This window comes from Bradysia coprophila, unplaced genomic scaffold, assembly GCF_014529535.1.
Source record: "Bradysia coprophila strain Holo2 unplaced genomic scaffold, BU_Bcop_v1 contig_151, whole genome shotgun sequence".
NCBI lineage: Eukaryota > Metazoa > Arthropoda > Insecta > Diptera > Sciaridae > Bradysia > Bradysia coprophila.
This window is the reverse complement of record NW_023503423.1, coordinates 9,623,936-9,644,483: the sequence shown is the minus strand read 5'-3', so window position 1 is coordinate 9,644,483 and position 20,548 is coordinate 9,623,936. Positions and strand designations below refer to the sequence as shown.

The 20,548-nt window shown below is 35.2% G+C and overlaps 1 protein-coding gene across 2 annotated transcripts in view; it reads right to left on the bottom strand.

Annotated features, from left to right (window-relative positions):
* Positions 1-4,291: 4,291 nt before the first annotated feature.
* LOC119074935 (connectin) overlaps positions 4,292-20,548 on the bottom strand; it is a 109,963-nt gene continuing 93,706 nt past the window's right edge. The window contains exons 3-7 of one of the 2 annotated variants that reach the window (XM_037181327.1): positions 17,045-17,257; positions 15,482-16,093; positions 13,698-13,914; positions 4,546-4,946; positions 4,292-4,479 (exon numbers count right to left, since the gene is read on the bottom strand). In XM_037181327.1, the coding sequence (XP_037037222.1) occupies positions 4,474-4,479; positions 4,546-4,946; positions 13,698-13,914; positions 15,482-16,093; positions 17,045-17,251 (1,443 nt within the window). In that variant the 5' untranslated portion in view covers positions 17,252-17,257 and the 3' untranslated portion in view covers positions 4,292-4,473. Of the gene's footprint in view, positions 4,947-13,697; positions 13,915-15,481; positions 16,094-17,044; positions 17,258-20,548 lie in introns of both variants that reach the window. The other variant, XM_037181326.1, reaches the window with a different exon arrangement.

Genomic DNA, 20,548 nt, shown 5'->3' with positions numbered 1-20,548 from the left:
CAAATAATTGTGACGTTAAACACTACTCTTCGGGGATGAAAAAATGCTAGAAATTGTGCATCACTTTCAGTCGTAAGAGATCTTATATAACAATAATCCGCCTTAAAAACCCATGAGACAATGAGGCTAGATTATTTTACTGCATTCCCACAGAATATGTCTCTACTCTTTGAAATGCTTTGGTTACAGGAAAGTTCTTATCAATCCAGTCAGTAGTAAGCTCCGCGACTAGGAGCGAAGCAAGTAGATTTTGAGACTCGAAAACATTGTACTCTATCTAGTACTAGCTCAAACTCTGAAACAGTTCCAAAACATTACTAAAAAAAATCGAAACTGTCGACCAGTGCCAATTTTTAGAAAATAATATTTTTGAACTTCAAGGACGTTCGAGAATTCTCACAGCTTTTCAAGAATTTCAATACTTGAAAATGTACACTGAAAACAACTCAATCGTTTATTATCAACCCCACGTGTTAAATAAATTCTGCCATGGTGCAACATCTCATTTATATCTGATTTCCAAACGACTTAGCACCGAGTTGAAACGCTAAGTAAAAAAAAAAGTTTCCCGTTAATGTACTCGCAATATCATGCAAAAATATTTGAGTTGCATCCATAAATAATTGAAAAAAATATTTTCTTCTTCAATTTTCTTTGAACTTAACGTCGGAGTGGGAAATGAGGTCACGTCCCATTTTCAAGTGGATAAATGGTATGGGCAAAAAAAAATTAATTCAACCATTGAAGGAGGCCTTTCATTCAGATGGAGTGTAATTGTGTAGTGCAATTGAGAGGAGAACGAAGTGATTCGAAATTTTCACCCATTATTAGAGTTTGCAATTTGTTAATGGAAATTTGAAATCAAAGGAAGTAAAAATCATGTTATTTGCTTACAACCTTCAATACCCTAACTAGAATACTGGGATTGTTTAGTTAGAACATTATTTACTATTACTGTTAAATGATGTCTTATTCCGTCATAAACTTTATGTCAACGATCGAAAACTTCCTTATTTTGAGCGTCTGAATGGGATGGAAAGAAATTAGCTCATACTGCACTGCACACACACAATCAATTAAAAATTGAATGACCAGATGTCTGCTAACTTTTCAGAAATTCATGATATTCAATGATGCACACATGGAAGTATAGAAGGTGAGGAATGTCGATGAACGAATTTTTCTACGGAAGTTCATTTGCACAATACTTAATAATCATAAACATTAGGTTAAATCTATCTAGATAAGGACCACTTTCAGAGCCTCTTTGAGCGCGAAATTTCGAATTTCAATATAAAACAAAAACAGTGAGCGTCGGTTTGTTCATTTGTCGAATGAATTTTTGAGTGAACTATTTATGTCGGAACATAAACAAATGGTTCATCGGCATTCATCACCTCCCATTTCAATGGATACATGTTCTAGAGAAATTCTAACTGAGCTCGCTCAAATAATTATCTTGTCAGTTTACAGTGACTCCAATTCACGCTGTAATCACGCCTAAAATTTAAACGTGAGAAGGGCTTAACTAAAGCAGCTTTGAATCAAGTCTGCTCTCGTGTAAAAGGAAGAGTTCACAATTATTTCTCGTTCTATTTGTTCACCCAGTCATTCATTCGAAATTCTGAGGCGCATTTACAGCTTGAATTAAGACTATGTGGGTACGCCTTACAACTTCACTTCGATGACTATGTTCTCTCAGTATAAATTATGTTACAGACTCTCGAAATGTCCATATATAGTCATTGTAAATAGTCCATTTCATTGCAATTTTTTTTTTTTTTTGATGTAATCGAATTGTGAAACTGCGAAAGTATTATATGGGTTAAGACTTACCACGACAAAACTTTGCCAAATTGTTGAACAAAAGTTTAGAAGAATCGATGAACTTTCGCTACTAGCTTTTTGTCGAATGAATTTATTTAGTCCCGGCATTGCACGTTTTTGTTTATTTTCTTTTCTTTTCTTCACAAAATGAAATTGATTTTCGATCAAAAAATATCACTAAAAACTTCCAACATGGTAGATGTCGGCGGATACTGATGACTTAATTCCTTTACGATAATAAATGGTGTAATAAAAATATTTTTCTTTTCATTTTTCACTTCAATTTTATCAATATTTATCAAGCTATCACAAGCTCATTTCGTTAATAACTACAAAAAATTTGTCAATTTTTTTTAAAACGCGTTTTCATTGCTATTTACACAATAGTCTTAAATTTAGTTGAATTCTTTTTTTAATTAATTAATTAATTAACTTTCCGATTTCATACCAATTGGTCGCAGAAATACTTAATCGTTACATTTATAAAACTAAGCCATTTATTCCCCATTAACGATAACTATATGTTTTTTTAGAGTGCCATCTACTGGTTTTTTTTTAATTTATTTTTTTTCCTGTTCTAATTTTTAGTTTTTTTTTTCTTAACATCTTACATCAATATTCCGTTTAATATTAATTCATTAAACATTACGAAAATAGTGTAAGCCATTTATAATATATATCCTTATAGCAATATTCGCATCTTTGAGAGATGTTTCAATAAATTCTTAATATTTTTTTTTGGTTTCACAACATTTTTCAAACTCATTTTATTCCGAATAATTCTGTAAAAAGCAACCATTCATTTGTCCAATTAATTTTTAAGAAAAATTCGGAACACTATTCAATAAAATGGGTGCACATTAATTGATATTATTCATTGTGAATGTATTAATGGGTGGTTTTGTGATGGAGTATGAGTGTTTGTTTGTGTGAGTGTATGTCTTTCAATTTTTTTAAAAATATGAATGTAATAATAACCTAGCTAATGATTGATCGTCCACAACGTGTGCACAGTGAAATTAAAAATCCATCAAATCGCTGACTTCATTTTTTTTTTCATTTTTTATCGCGATCATTTTGACTGATCGGCAAAATGTTTCCGGTGAAAATTTTAATCGTATTCGCGATCTGCTGGTATATACGTAAGCTTAAATAATGTGTGCATATAATCAACTAAATAACTTTTCTTGCCGCAGTCTGCGAAAATGAAATTTTCGCAAGGGGCACACCCTTGACACTTGCGATAATTTTCATTTTCGCAGGGCCTCGCAAGTAAAGTACTTTATGTAATGGTTTGGAGATTGTTATTTTGCCACGAAGGATTATAGCCCTCGCCTTCGGCTCCCTATCGGCAAAATAAAAAACTCCAAACAAGGACGTAATGTACTATTAATTGGGAATCTTTCCATAAGTTATTATTAATCGACGTAAAATACTTATTTGAAAAAATAAATAAATTTTTACTCGAAACAGACAGCCGCCGAACATTTTACGGGGCCCAAATGTATTATCAACAAACATCAATGCTCTTACAAGTTGACGACGTAAATTTATTGCTAAATAATAAGCTGGCAGAGCAATTAAAATTATTGCAATGATCGAAAAACTGAATCTTTCTCACCACCCCTGTTTAATATTTCAATTTTAACGGCTGAACTGTCTACATTTTAAAGAGTTTTCTTTTGTTCAGAATGTTTTACGGCGATTAAAAATACCCTGGAAAAATTTCAATCTTAAAACCCCCCTTCCCCTCCCTTTGGAATAATAATTTTGCGTACAGTCTCACAATAATTGCAAAAAATATTAAACAATTTTCGTGAGACATCGCGACAAACTAAATAAAAAAAAAAAAAAACCAACACTGTTGTGGTGTTAGATAAGTTCTATCGAAAATGTATTTATTCATAGCACTCTCAAGCAACAGTACTATGATTTGATCCAATTCATTCCGACATGGAATATCAATAGACCTGTTATAGAATGAATTGGATTGAAATCGATGGAACTTATACATCCCACAGCAGTGTCACTTATCGATTTATATTTTGAACGGAGCTTAAATGATTGAATCAGCTGAACCCGGTATTGTATTGTATGTGTGCATAGGTTTTGTATGTCATGTCATGATATGCTCTTCAACCTTTCATTAAAAAGACAAACAAAGTTCAACTGAATCAGATGATTGAAACTTTGTCCAAAATAAAGATTCCGCGTCAGTTATTCAATTTCGTTCGTTTTTCGTCAATTTTTCATTTTGGAAATGCTCAACGCAAAGCACTGCACCACAATGAAAGTAGATAAGTAGGTATGGCCAGTCCATACAAGTCGGAGCACATACGGATTTGCATGACGCCACCTCAAACGAACTCATTTCTAGTGCAAATTTCCACTAGAAATGAGTTCGTTTGAGGTGGCGTCATGCAAATCCGTATGTGCTCCGGCTAGAACAAATTTGAACGTTTGGCCATACCTATCTATTTACTTTCATTGCTGCACCAAGCACTAGAACAGATTTTTTTTAAACAGAAAACCGGCTACTTGTCATTTATAAAATTGCGACGCAATACAATCCTTACAAACCTAATGACAAATTTTGAGAGTTGCGTCGAGTAGACTCATCTTGAAAATTCGGTCCTAGTGGTTGGTTCAGTGCTATGTTAAACCGCGTTTATATATTTACGCGACCAATAAGCAAACCGTAAGTCCGACAATACTAACCCATAATCCAAAATCACAAGTTCCTGCGCCAGACAACCAGCTCAAATCCATGCCAATCGATTCTCGTGACAACGGCAATTCAGTCGGATCACTCAGGTCTTCAGTGCACGGCAAATGTTCAACGTTAATGTTACGCAATTCAATCATAGCATTTCCATCAATTGATTTCTGTAGATCGTCGAAGGGGCCCAGTTCATTTTCATAGTTGTCCGAATCGTCATTGTAGTTGCGGTGATTGAAGTTGTATTTGTTATTGGAGCGAGTATGCTTGCTTGGGTCGTATTGCGATTTGTCCAATGAACAGACCATTTTGTCGAGGGAACGGCGTAAATCGATGTTTTTGGTGCGGTTGCGTAGATCGTACATCCAGTTCAAGCGGCAGTCACAAACAAAGGTATTTCCTGGAACGGATGAATAAAAGAATGAAGTTTCAATAAGCGCAACGAATCGGATTATAGAGTCCTTGTGTCAAGCGAACGGCTTAAGTTGAACAACAACCGGTTCTATGCACCAGACAAATTCTATTGTTAATACAAAATCTGCGATAGCTCAATAACAGGATGGTATGGATGAAAATACATAATCAGATCAACAATATCCGGGCCTATATTAATATATGTATTAATATACAGAGCCGTTGGTCCAGCTAATAAATTTTCAAGATAAATCCCGACCAAAAGTTTTCATTTTTCATAATCGGTTTTTATGAGTTCAGTTTATTCGGCCATAGAAAGTGGATTTGCTTAATTTCCTACAAACTTCCTGACTTTCCAAATAATTCGAAATTCAACAAGAGCAATCGTCAAGTGCACTTTAAAGCACAATCGACGGAATTTTTATACGAATTTTCAATATTTTCATTGCGACAAGTGGCTTTAGCATCAACAATAAAACAACGGTATGTATACCTATACCAGACAAAGCCATTTTTTCTCTATCGACAATTGGATAACCAATTGAGAGTTAATAGAACTTTTTATTTCGTAAATCAAGAGTAATGTTCCAGGTTAGTATTTAATACTTTAATCTACATTTTCTATCTCGTGAACGGTTATAGCATCAGATATGTATATATATGGGAACGGTATTACACGACCCCGGGAACAAGCATCATTAAAAAAAATATATTTAGTTTTGTTGTTGGGATTAACCTGTTGCATTAATACTAGAAATCCCTTGGGACTTATTTTATGTTCGAAGCGCTATTAATATATTAAATTAATCTTTAAGAAAATTCGAAGAAGATGGAAATGAAGATGAAGAGGCACATTAAATAATTATGAAAAAGATAGATACACACGTCGAACTGGCGAACGAATTGTAAACATTATTAGAATATTCTAATTCTAATTATTAGAATTTAGAACATTATTACCGAGTGCGAGTAGCCAAAATACTGTAAAAAGACCTCGAAAAAGACTATTCGCACACATATTTAGTCTTGTTTATCACACGAAAGATCTTGCTTCGTGTATTTTTGATGCGAGATTTGGGTGTAATGCTCGACACTAAGTTGGACTTTTCAATTCATATAGAACACAGAAAAAGCAAAGCATCAGCAATGCTCGGCTTTTTGAAACGAATTTGCTACGAATTCCATTCCGTCAAAGCTTTAAAAAGTATATACTGCGCTCATGTAGGGTCGTATTCAGAATATGCCAGCACCGTTTGGCTACCACACTGTACCACGAAAATGCACGAGATCGAGTCCATACAAAAGCAATTCATACTTTATGCCTTTAGACGAACTGTACGACGCGACAGCACCTTCAGACTGCCGTCATATGAATCGCGATCAACATAACTGTTCGTCAACCTACCTCTTCAGTTTTTTTTGCAAATTAATAGACATCGAACTGACCGATCGACCGATCAGTGTCTAGGGGCGCATTTCGCAGCGGTGTTCGTTCCGTCGAGATACCTGAGAACTATTCATTTGCAAATTACAGAACTTACTGAGTTTTAAAGTTTTCCTTATTCTGTTTTTGTTGCTTCGCTTTTCGTTCTTTTTTCTTCTTTTTCTTTTTAATTTTTCAATCTTCTTTGGTTTTTTCTTTGACCGCTGATAAATAATAAAGGAATAAATACATTTTTCACACATTCATATCGGCGGAGGAATGTTTGGCCAGAAGTTACTGATTATATAAAAGAATTATTGTTAATTCTACGTGATTTCGTAAGTTCTATAATGGAAAACTGAACAACTTTTCAGCTTTTTGCAACAACGGATGAAAGGCGGAGACTATTCATCCATTAATGTGGAATGGAAATTAGTCCATACAAATCCCTTACTTCTGGTACCTAAAGCAGTTCCGACCAATGACCATAATTGATTGAGATTTCGTCTTTACAACCCCCTTCACTCTACTTGTACTAAACTTAAACGACTGACTGACTGAACTTAAACGACTGACTGGCTGAACTTAAACGACTGACTGACCAAAGATTTTTATGAATGCATTGGACTACAATTATTAAAAAATTTGTATGTGCAGAATAAGCACACCAGCTAAATATCAGCTGGTGTACAAACAAAAACACTTTGTATTGTAAACAATTCAAAATCAACCTACACGCAGGGTATATTTCTACGTGAACGTCATCAATGCGCGCACATAACACGTATGATTGAAGTAAACACATCGTTAAGAACGTGTGTTGATTGTTAATACAAGAAGTGTGTGTTAGTAGATCTGCTGTTGATATTCAGCTGGTGCTTATTCTGCACATAAAAATCTTTTAATAATTGTAGCACAATAAAAAGTTACATTTTCTGATATAAAACGTTCAAAGTTTTCCGATTATATTTGTTGGAATTACAAGAATGTGTACGCTATATTGGATAAGGCATCACGAACACACTTTTGAAAAATGCAAAGCTTTTTTTCCCCTTTGAACTTATCAAGATCTCAGAAAAATTGATGAAGTGCAATGAATTTTATTCATTTTTTTTTACATTCCATTCAATCATTACGTCTTATGAAGTTTTCCAATCTTTCATTCACATTGCATGCAATCGAAAACGGGAAATTAGAAAAGAAAAATTGTAATAATTTGAAAGGGAAAAATAAAAAAAACGTAAGAGAATTTCCTGGCCCGTCTACCATACTAGCCATATCTTACATTCCATAGGCATACTGGCATACTATGAAGTATACACGCTAATACAGGCATACACGCTAATTTAAAATTTAGTTTCATTTTCTATTGAAATGCTTCTGTGTGGTATTGAATACAAATATGTTTAACCGCACTAAACAGGCTGAACACGAAGGTGGTCTAAGTCCATTTGAGTAAAAACCATAATAAATAACAACCCTTTCAGCTAGTTGATTAGAAATATGCAAATATTTTTATTAAAGGGAAAAGGAAATTGCAAGATGTATTGTTTGGTTATATGTTTTATGAAAGCACACCATACTTTCCTCTATAATATTAAACATACACCGATTACTTTCAAAGATTTATGAGCCTATAACGCATTATGCTGGGGAGATTTTGTAAGCAATTTTTATTGCATTGACGGTCGCTGAAGGCTTAAGCACAATGCCACAAATTTACTTATATTTCGTACGATTACTTCGTTCGAAAACGGGCATAGTCGAAATCGGACATATCGGCCTCAGGGTTGATTTATCTATGCCTGGTTCTGGTTAGGTCTCAGAACCGACTTCGAAGGTTAAAGCTTGTTAGGTCGCTAGTGATGTGCCTTCAAATTTTGACAACGCCGCAAACCTGAACGTGAAAGTCTGTTATGTGCCTGTTGTTTTATAACTTATTTCAAGAGCTTTTTTCGTAGAGCCATGATTTGAATGACCGACGAGAACCACACGAACGTGTTCCTGTATCAGAAGGAGCGTTTTATGACTGGGACAAACTTCTTTCAAATCGAAAATCATTTACATCTATGGTAACAAACTTATCGTTGAGTTAAAGTCATTCAGATTTGGTCAAAATCTCTAATTCTCCGCAGAAGCTATCGTACCTTGCCATCAATTTGAAAGACTTGAAGAAATTTATCAAAAAATGTATCCTGCAGACCTTTGACAAAAATTTCATTCCAAACATTCGATTCGAGGTGGGAAACGTATTTAATGAAAGCTACGTATTGTCCTGTCTTATAGGTAACATTTCATCGTTTTACTTTGGCGTGCTATAACACTGCTCCTAGCATGGAACAATTTTATTTTAAATAAGTCAAAAACCCTTTCAAATATTTGTATTCGCTTGCGTGTATCCGCTTAAATTCGTTGTGTGCTTTCATTCACTAACTGCAAGAAAACATTACTCCTGTCTTCACAAAAAAGGGCAAAACCTGTTTTTCTTGCACAACTTTCCGATTATTTATTCTTATTCTTGCTTATGCGAGGAGAAGTGTTTTATGCTTCCGACGATCTATCTCTGTAATCAATCTAATACGAAATCGAACTTTTTATTGATTCTGTATAGAAGCTGTACAGGAAAAGTTTAACGCATTCACTTGGAAGGGCTGACATTTGGGGTCTAGCAAAATGTCAGGATTTCGCCCATTTCAAGGGAATGCGTAAAGAGAAAGACTTTGATGACATTGAGGCAAGAAAGGAAGTCGTTGCCGCTTTCCGCAGATTCCGGGATGCCAAATCTAAACAGCCAAAATAAAAATTGCACTTTTGAAGTTGATTGAAATAAAAATGAACGAATTGAGATCTTATTGTATTTCTTTTCAAGATACAACGCTAATTTGTAGGTCAGAGGAATTTGCAATCGGTTTTAAAGTGTAATGGAATCAGATGCGATTCTGTTCAAAACCGATTCTGTGAAGAATCAGCTACGATTCTGTTCAGAATCAGCTGCGATTCCGTTCAGAATCAGCTGGGATTCCGTTCATAATCAGCTGCGATTCTGTTAAGATACAGCTGCGATTCTGTTCAGAATCAGCTGCGATTCTGTTCAGAATCTGATGCGATTTTGGATTTGATCGTAGTTGACTACTTATAGTGAGAAGTCAAACAAAATTTTCTAAATTATCATTGATGTGATGCTTTAATAAACCTGTTATTCCAATTAAATACAAAAAATCAGGCGGCGAACTAATTAAATAACAAATTTGGTCTTACTTTGCTATCTCTATTTAGCCGCTCCGCGAGTTAAGACATACATACGTTTTAAACGTGGCTCCTAACCTCAATCTAAGACTCAATTGTTCGAACGAATTAGCCGGCTAGTAAATTACAATTTGTTTAAACGTTTTACCTCAGCACTATTGCATGCTCAGCTTTTCCCTGGATGGAGCTTAGATCAAAGATTCAGGTGCATGGAAGTCTAAATGAACAAATTTACGATAATGAGAACCACCTGTCACACAGATGCGAAAATGTGCACATTTTTACCACAACAAATGATACCAGGGCCTTCAACATTCACGTATGCTCAACACTTATAACTAAACGATTTTACTATGAATTACAATAAGAAACTTCTTTAAATGAACTTATTCGAATTGACGCTGACCTGTCACTTCAGTTGCTCGAGCCGATTGGCCCGATCGAAATACAGGTTGAATTAACGTTTGATTCTATACAATTGACAAGAGTTGTGGCGCCAACAGTTGGTCGTCAAATTCTGAATTTACAAGTTGTCTGTTTTAGCACCATTTCCAACCTAAGGGTAGAGACTTTTCGTAGATTTTTACTTCTGATAAATTAGCATTGGAGGACATCATAAATTACATCCGCAATTCAGAGTTCCATACATACGTATGACCGACGCCCAAATACCTCCTAAACGGGTAACAGATTATAAAGATATTTTCCAAAAATGCATGCTTCTCGAGTTAGAGCCCTGTCTGACAACACTGAATTGCGAACGTCCCTCTTGTTTAATACAGATTTTTTTTTCTTCAGAAATTTCTCCGCGTAAGCTTATTATATTTGACTAAACCAAATTCTTTGGGGATTTCAACATCTCGTGGAATCCGTGAACTTTTGCAACTGGTTTCATCCACAACTGAAAAATAATGAATGAAAATCAATCTACCCATTTCCAACCACATAATGAGGTAGATATGAATTTATGATTTCAGTTGAATAAAGTGGAGTTAAGTTGAAATTAACAATTTTGGAAAATGATAAAATGAATTCGACCGACATTCGAGTCATGGTTTTATTCAGTCGAAATTTATGTGGTATTGCGGTGGGTACGGTTAACAGATTATAATTAATAAATAAATGTTCCATCAAATGAATTTGTAGGGAAAAAATGTGGGTGGTTGTTGGTTGTCCAAATAACCCTCACATAGTTCTTGTACAGTGCACACAGCCATAAATAGATATCTCGTGTGCATAAAGCACCATGGTCTGAGCTATCTAAAATTTAGATTCTAAATTCACAACCAAATAAAAATCTATTTCTTCAACACCATATAAAATCCGAATTGTGTCGATCGAGTCCTCCGAAGTCGTCCCTCACTGCAGATACGTAACATAATTCGATAAGTAGATGACTTCAAAGTTTTATTGCCGCATTATACAACAAGCAAAATTGGAAAATTCTTTGAAATTGCGTCGAGTCATCCTTGTTCAGAAATGCGATTTCATTCACCTAATACTTAGCTTTAGCTCTGCAGTTGTTCCAACCACAAAAAAATTCTTAATTCTTCTGTTTACATAAAGCACGACGATTTGTGGAAACATCTTTAACAATAGAACTTGCATGCGAAACGTTTGCTGTAAGACGGCAGACAAATCATAAGCCGCAAAATTTACTCATTTCAGACGTCTTGGCACTTATATTATGTCCCGTACACAAAATAGATTTATACGTATGTAATACGTGTGCTACGCAAATCAATTTGTGGAACTATGCTTTTCGCAACTATACACCAGACAACTACTGAAGTATATAAAAAATAAAGATAAAATTGAGACGCAATCACCGCAAATGTCATTTAGATTGCTGACAGCAAGGTTGACAGCCCCGTACGAATTCAATAGATTCCTTAAAGGGACCATTCATAAACGTAACACAATATGAAGGAGGGGTTCTAACAGCCCATAGATAGTTTTGGAAAGTCTCATTTTGTGTCAGATGGATGGGGGTCAAGCAAATTGACAATTGGGCGCTACGCAATTTATGAACGATCCCTAAATGGGATTACCAATAACTTCGCCCTTAGCAGCAACTCTGTTAGTATCATTTTTACAGAGTAATTTTATTCTTACTAAAATCCAATATGGCACCTGGTGGCCATTTTGTTAGAGAACTGAAAATATTACGGTCGTCCCTTTGACATTACAGTCAGAGGCAGTGAAATTTCATCATGAATTTGCTTCAGCTGTTTTTTTTAGCTGATCCACACAAACATTCAAGACTGTTTATACATCTTTATACGGTTTTGATTTAATGTTCGGATCAGATGAACATTGATGCTGAAATTTCACTGCCTCTGACTGTACAGGGAAAAACATTAATTATAGATGACAGTTGAGTTTAACACAAGTTGAGTGCGAACAGATGAACCAGGCAAACTTTTCCAACGTTGATTTCACATCCACGACGTGCTAAAACGTAGTTGTATAAACGTATAAGACCCCTGTACTTCGTTGATTTGAACTTAACTAAAAGTCGCAATTACATGCACCTCGTAACAAACCCTTGAGGGATTCTTTTGAAAAACAGCCTACCGAAATCGGGCGTGTTTTCTAGTGGAACTTTTTATAGGTACCTAGAAAGGACTTCGACCCTCAGAAGGAGACTCATTGGTTTTAAAATTAATCCACATTAAAATATGTGCAGTTGAAGTTTTCAACAGAAAACTTGCACTTTCCTTACCAATATTTCTCCAGTTACACGAGCCGTACATGGTGGTGTGGTGTATCATTTGAAAGGTAATTTTATGTGCTTTTGGGCCAAATAGGGTCTTATTGGGTTTGGATGCATCTACGATGAAATATGGGCACTTAAACATTTCAACTTCTCATATTTGATCGTAGATGCTTTCAAACCCCCATAAGACCATATTTGGCCCAGAAGCACATAAAATTACCTTTCAAATGATACCCCACACCACCATGTACGGCTCGTGTAACTGGAGAAATATTGGTAAGAAAAGTGCAAGTTTTCGGTTGAAAACTTCAACTGCACATATTTTAATGTGGATTAATTTTAAAACCAATGAGTCTCTATTCGGCTCAATAGTACATGTGATTACCTTTCTAATGACACCCCACACGACCCTGTACGGCTCGTGTACCCGGAGAAATTTTGGTAAGAAAAGTGCAAGTTTTCGGTTTTTGATCACCTTTCACCAGTCACAAAAGCTTCGAAGAATTTTTTTGAAAGTGGTTTTGGGTTCTACGGTCGAAGTCCTTTCTAGGCACATATAAAAAAGTCCACTGAAAAATGAGTCCGATTTCGGTAGGCTGTCTTTCAAAAGAATCCCTCTCAGTTATTAAATCGAATTTCCATCGAAACATTTCTTGAAGTTAATTAATCGAATATATTTGAAGATCTTCAAACCAAGGTTGTGACCAGAAATGTTATTACAGGGAAACAACTGTATTCAACATATTCGTCTAACCTCTGAAAATGTAATATACTGAAGATCGTTCGGCATATTTGATGAAAGCCAAGTGCAACGGAAGCTTTTAATATAATCGAAATTCTATATCAACGTCAACATTAACCTTATCAAATATTCAATGGAAAAGTTAGGTACACAGAAAATGTATTGCATGGAAATGAGAATATATTAGTATAATGGGTATAGGAAATATGAACAGCTCGCTGTATTTTCTATACATACAAGTTCGCGCTGATGGAATGAACTATAAAAGACGTGAATTTGAATAAGACCGTCTGGATTTAAAATGAATATGTGGAATGAATGGCATGTTTGTGCGGTGTACGAACTTAATATACGAACATATAATAATACTCGACAAAAGTAATTGATGGCTATTATATGTCAATGAAAGGGAAAGAACGTTTCATAATTACATTCAAGTGACAAACAACTTAACGATATAACACAAGTCACATTTATCACCGCCCCAATACCAATTATAGTTCTATCACCTTCTTCGCACTAATAATTTTCCCGTCTGAAGTACACACTTCACACCTAAAATGCCTACCAATGAACTTAAGTACGTGTATAACGGTGTACAACTCACCGGACAATGATAGAATGCTGGTGTGGTTGACTAAGTTATCCATAAGCGGCAATACATTGCTGTAGGTCAAGGTATCAAGCAAATTGTTGTCCAAATACAATGAAGTGACTGCAGGTGCACCGGTAAATACACCACTTTCCAACGTCTCCAGTTTATTATTTTTCAGATTTAGTGTTCGGAGATTGTTTAGTCCATCGAAAGCACGTTCGGATAGTCTCTGGAAATTTAGAGAAAAATTTTTTTTGTGTTGAATCAACCTGGAATTTATTAGTTGGTTTGAGGATTAAAGTAGCAGGTCAGGATTCCTGGCTCAGTGTAAGGAATGTCGATGTAGGTATTGTTTTGTGGCGAAACATTAAACGTTTGATGGACGACACCGTTTCATTTAAATAAGATTTTCTTTTTCTGGCATAATCAATCATTATGAAAATGCAGTTTTTATGGTTTGAGCAAAATTTTACATTTACTACGCAAGGTTCTAAAAGAACAATTTAAAACACACGTGAAGTCAGCTGGCTTCAAACGGTTCTGTGGATATTTTCCATCTATCTATACAGTTCTTAGTGTTTTCAGGAAAGAATGTTGGTAATTTTTGGATCCTTGGAATACTTAGGCGAACCAGCGTCTTGAAGTTCGGCATTTACAAAAATCACTAAAACCTACAGTTTTATGCTTACGTGTAAAACCAACGCACTTCAAGCAAAAGTGCTATTAATAACAGCTGCCAAATAGAGTACTATTTTGTATGAAATTTTATCCCCACTCTTTTTACAGTGTAAAATTTTGTATGGAGCACTGTCAAGTTTCAGTACCCTATTTAGAGTACCACTTTTGCTTGAAGTGCGTTGGTAAAACAGAAAATTTTACTTGGCCACTTGGTTACTCAGGTCACCTTGAAAAATGTCTTCTAAAACGTATCCGTTTCATACTATTCAAAAAGATCTTTTGTTCCTAATTGTCCCTGCTATCTCAACCATTAAAAAATAATACAAAATTTCATGCACGCGTTGTGCTTTGCCCTATTTTCTCCCCTCAGTAGATCATTGTCAATGTCGTTTGGGATGTCAAATGAGCTGTCATTTTCACAAAGCTAACCACAATGTTACAAAAATTTATATGAAGCTGTCATTGTTTGAGGTTAGCTTTGTGAAATTGACAACTAATTTGACACTATTTTGAGAGAAGAAACCGTTATTTGACACTGATACGAAAACGATGGTTTTGCTTGAAGTTTGTTTGTTTGACGTTTTTTCAGGTTTTCATCCACTTACATGAAAAGTTGTATACGCATCTATTGTGAACGGTAGATTTTATGCACTCGCGAAATTGCCTAAAATCTACCGTCCACAAAAGATCCATAAATAACTATTTCTTGACGACTGGTCGAATGAGATTTCTAGTGAGAAAAGTGCAACACTTTCTCTCCCATGAGTCGAAAATAGAACTTTTCTCATTCAAACTGTCACTTTGTTTATGTTTTCGAAAATCGCATTTCGTTGTATTTAACTCTTGAAGAAATAGGAAATTTCAACTCGAACGAAATTGAGGCCCTCGCTTCGCTCTGGCCGCAAACATTGCTCTTGTTGGAATTTCCTATTTTCTGCCCTCGGTAAACAACTAACAATTGTTCAATGTACATTTCACCCCACATTGCCAACGAGACCGACTCTGTAGACTCTGTATTACTATTTAAATACATTATTCGATTCTCATGTTCCTCCGCTGTGGCATGAATACCGCTTGCAGCTATATGAAAACAATCAATAAACAGTTACATTATTTACCTCAATTGAATTCGATTCCAAATCAAGTTCTTGTAGGCTCCATAATTCAGCAAACACAGCATCGCCAATATACTTTACATTGTTTATCGACAAATCCAACTGTCTCAGATTTCCTAATCCCTTAAACATTTCCTTTGTCAAAATCGATATTAAATTTTCATTGAGCTTCAATTTTGCCAAATTCCCCAAATCGGCAAACATTTCATCGTGCAACGTTGTTAGGTTATTCTTTGTCAGTAGCAGCTCTTGCAATTCGGGCAAATTGGTAAATGCATATCGATCAATATCAACAATTTGATTCTCTTCCAGATTTAAACCTCGCAACGATTCATGATTTGCAAACGAGTGCATATCAAGCACTTCGATTTGACTTCTGATCAACGTTATATTTTCCAATTTCGTTAAATTTCCAAATGCATAGGTGGGAATTTCTCTTATATCCGCATACGTTATTGTTATAGTTCGCAATTCCTTTTGATATTTTAAAATGTCGGATGGCAAATAGCTCATATATCCGTTGCGATGCACAGTTAATATAAAATGCTTTAGATTTGGATGTTGCCGAAACGATTGCCAAGCTGGATCTGATTGTGGGAATTCCTCGTGCAGCACCTAGTCGAAATAAGGGAATAAATTGAAAACTTTTTGAATTTTATATTACATTTTTGTTGCTATTTCCCGAACGAGCTCTGTGTCTGGGAACATTGAAGCAGACTGTGATCATTTATGATGGGAAAATAGCAATGGATTACTGTTGGCATGTCCCATTTCATTGATAAAATGAACACAACTGAAGTATCCTGCTGCAATCTTTATACACTAGCCAATGGCTTGTAAAGTCATTTCCAATTTTCATCTTATGCCTCATCTGCTCATCATGTAACAACACAGACAAAGATGATTGAAGTCATCAATTGATAATAACCACTTGAATTTGCAAGATATGGCTGATTCCACTGTAATTTCATCATACATTTGTTAATAGGGAACGTAAGATTTTCTGAACAGAAAATTGAAACGCAAACAGAAAGAGAAACGCAAACGGAAGTGGCAGTTTGACAGATTCTTTGACAAATAATTAAGAGCTGACTGCAATGATTTTAATCAAACAAAATTGCACTGTGCGCATGATCTCAGAAGTCCGGTAAACTAATTGTTTTCTTAATCAGACCAATATTATGCCCAAGCGATAATCACTTGAAAGTGTGATGTTTGTATTAATGATATCAAAGGCCTTTTCAGGCCCTAATTTGAATTTCCGATAACCAGCTTTCGAGAGCACTTTTATAGGGAGACTTCGAAAAACGTTTAATCCCTGTAAACCCAAGAGTGACTTACCTATCGAGAGGGAACTCAATAAACGCCATTAATTTTAGAGCGTTTTTAAGTCAGTCTACTGACCTGAAGCAGTATGTTCCAACTCGTCTATTTCTAGCTAGCAACTCTTGCTAGTGTAATTATATTTCAAATCAATCTTGTCACAAGTTACGTAGAATTGCAGATACAGAGACACAGTGATCTAGGTACTTTGTTAATAACATTGTCCAAAATTTACTAACTCACCAAACAATCAACTTCCATGACCGTTCGTCTGTTATCTTCATGCGAACAATGACAGGCCAATTTCATATCGATATCCTTTGAGCATAGATTTATATTTGATTTTTCGCGTCGTTTATTTGTTGTTATTCGGGCAAGAGTTTCCATGGCACAAACCATACATAATATCATGAGCACCAGACCAATATTTCGTGTTGATGGCGGCGTCATTATGGCCTGAAACAAAACAAACAAATAAATGAGAATTATAACACTAAGTAAGTGATTGATGATGTGTTGAATGGAATAATAATAATAATCATAATTAGTGACGGGAGAGGCTTTATTGACGAAATTCCAATTTAATTGTCCACCAAAAAATATTATCGACATAGGGTGGAACTGTTGTACGTACAGTCATTTATTATTTATACTATTAGCACGAGTATGAGTAAGTATATGTGTTTAATGCAATTTTATTGTTTTCGGGAAGCATTGCATATAATAATAAATTATAAATGAAATGAGAGAGCCCAATACCCAACAGCACTTTAAAAGTCTCAATAGACTGTTATGATCAGAGCGAGAGATCCGAAGACTAGTTAATTTAACTTGCCTTGGGGTACTTGTCAAAATATTGCTTTCTCTTTCAACGTGTTACGTTGAGAGCGAGAGGACCGAAGACCAGTTTATTATAAGTTGCCTTGGGGTACTTAGTTAGTTTAGTTAGTTTATTTATTTATGTCATAATATGAGTAAGGCCTGTGAGCCTTTTTTAGTACATATTACAGTAGGATGTCAATCAACGCAAGATTAATAATTAAATATAAGGAAAAATTCGGACTGCAAGTTCACAACTACAGGCAGTAAATCTAGTCAAAGTACGATAACAAACCGCTTAAGTCAAATAATAATAAACACAGTTGGGAAAGAGCTACAATAGAATCACATACAAGCATCGACACATTATTCGTGGACGTAGGCAAATAACTCAGTCACTGAAACGATGAAATAACGAAATGGGTACAACACATGAATCTTAGACACAAAAATGGTCCCTGCATGCAACCTTAAAGCCAGTTAACGATTTAATTTTTTTAATATTCGGTGGCAATGAGTTATAAGTCGAGACCCCACCCGCGAAAAAAGACCGCGACATTATGTCTCCTCTCACTCTCTTGTACTTGTCAAAATATTTCTATCTCTTTCATCATAACACTCTATATGCCAACGCCAAGGCTTGGAAACTTAACCGATACGAAATACATTACTCTTGTCAACGCACTTCAAGCAAAAGTGGTACTCTAAATAGGGTACTGAAACTTGACAGTGCCCCATACAAAATTTTACGCTGTAAAAAGAGTGCGTTGCTCTTGGTCTACGATCTGTTCTATTTTATCAGTCATCATGTCAACGAGCGTTCCCTTTTTAATTTGACGAAAAAATTATGAATTATCACATTCATTTGTTTCAGTTTTGTTTCATGTAGGCTCTGGGCGCCGATTCTCATGAATTCCAGAATTCGTAACTTTACAGTTGTAATCTTGATGCTAAGAGCTACGATTCGCAACTTTTAAGGTGACAACTGTCAAGATACGAATTCTCAAATTCACCAGAATTATTGCACTGGGCCTTGATTCTTATGAGTTCGTAACTCCAAATATTCATAAGTTGACATTTGAGTGTGTAAAATCCTATAAGAACTGTCAAGTTACGAACGTATGAGAATTGAGAGCCTGGAATTTTATTCATGCAACTGTCAAGTAAGGAATTCTTATCGTTACAAACCGCATGAGAATTTATGCAATGATATTTCTAGACCCACTGATTCTGACAGCTGTTATTTATTAGACAGTTTTCGCAAATGACGTATAACTTATAAGTTGGAAATTATAAATGGCATACAAGAAGTTCTGGAGGTTACTCGTAATTTCCAACTTATAAGTTAATTTGTACCACGGCAGAGAAAAATAAACGAGGCAGGAGCGGCTCATTTTCGAAACGTCAAATAAGGGACCTAATACACTGTATGAAAATGAACTCAAATGTACACTGACAAAAATTAAAATAATTTTATTCGCAAAAAATATATGGCTACTGGAATATTCAGGTCCATAGTCAAATCAGTGTTCCTGCCTGGTTAACTTTACTCTGTCGTGCTTGTACGTTATGTCCAAAAACTGTCTATTATATGAAACTTTTGAAATTTTTTTTCAAGTAAAATTTTTTGCCGCACACTTATAACGATTAGTTTGGGTCTAGAACTCTGTAGAATCTGTTGAAAACTATGTGGCGAAAATTCCTGATTTTTTGCAATTGTAAGCAGCATTTTAATCGCTTATGAATTAATGATGGCCTGTGATTTAAATCTCGATATTATCAATTTTGAAATGCACTCAACATTTAATTAATAACAAACAAATACCTGTCTGTTTGAGCGAACCTCATGATTGTATATAAATTTTAATAGTTTCGGCAGTAAAATAGTCACCTCCATCGGCTGAGAAGGAATATATATTTTTTGGAAATTTGTATTATGACTTTTAGCCATTTATTAAATCACAATCCATTTCGCCAGTTTCCATTATGCACAACAATCCATTAAACGAAAAAAAAACGTATTCCATTCACATTCCATTAAATAATTCATTCCACCAGTCAGTATATAAAATGCATTTTAAACACGGAATATTGCTCTATTCGATCAGCGAACAGAAAAGAGAGAACAAAAAGGAAACTCCGACCAGAATATCCGAAGAAGAAAATAAAGTTTTTAAAAAGTTTTTAGATTTTACTTCAATGATATTACCCTCTCAATATAGATAGATCCCCGAAGAGGGAGTTTTGCATTTTAATAAACCGTGTCTGTGTGTCGCCTATATGGTGTGCCTTACACAATACATTTCGGCTATATGTGTACAATATAGAGATATATGTGCAGATAGAAATCAGTTCACTTTACTGTATAACGAAGTGATATTAAATGAATCTACAAAATATGTGCTCGAGCACTGTCAACCGCAAAGTAAAAGCGACAAGTATGGGGCTGGCTGTTCGAGCGAATAGACAAACTTTTTGAAAACGATACTTAACATTCTATCAGTGTGAGACAAACTAGTACCAGACTTCTTTTTTATAAAATTCAATTCGTCGTTTTTTTCAGTAAAATTTTACTATCCACAATGTCCACAACTCACAGCACAAATGTGTATAACCTAGCGCCATCTTTACTTTAGGTAACCTAAGGATTTCTTGCTTAAGTGGATTCGATACGATGATTACGTTGCATCCTTTGCTATGGTCCTCTTAGTACGTACAAAATATGTGTGCGTTATACAGTCACGTTCTTACATTATGTTCTTGATAGTTGTTCCAGGACTGTGTTATATTCTATGCAGCTTTCAATTCAATATTCCCATAGTTATAAAAAGAAGCGCAAATCTTCGTTGTTGGCATTGCCATACTCTGTGTTATATATCCGACACAATGGCACGATAAAGATGTACATTGGGGGAAAATTTATCGACT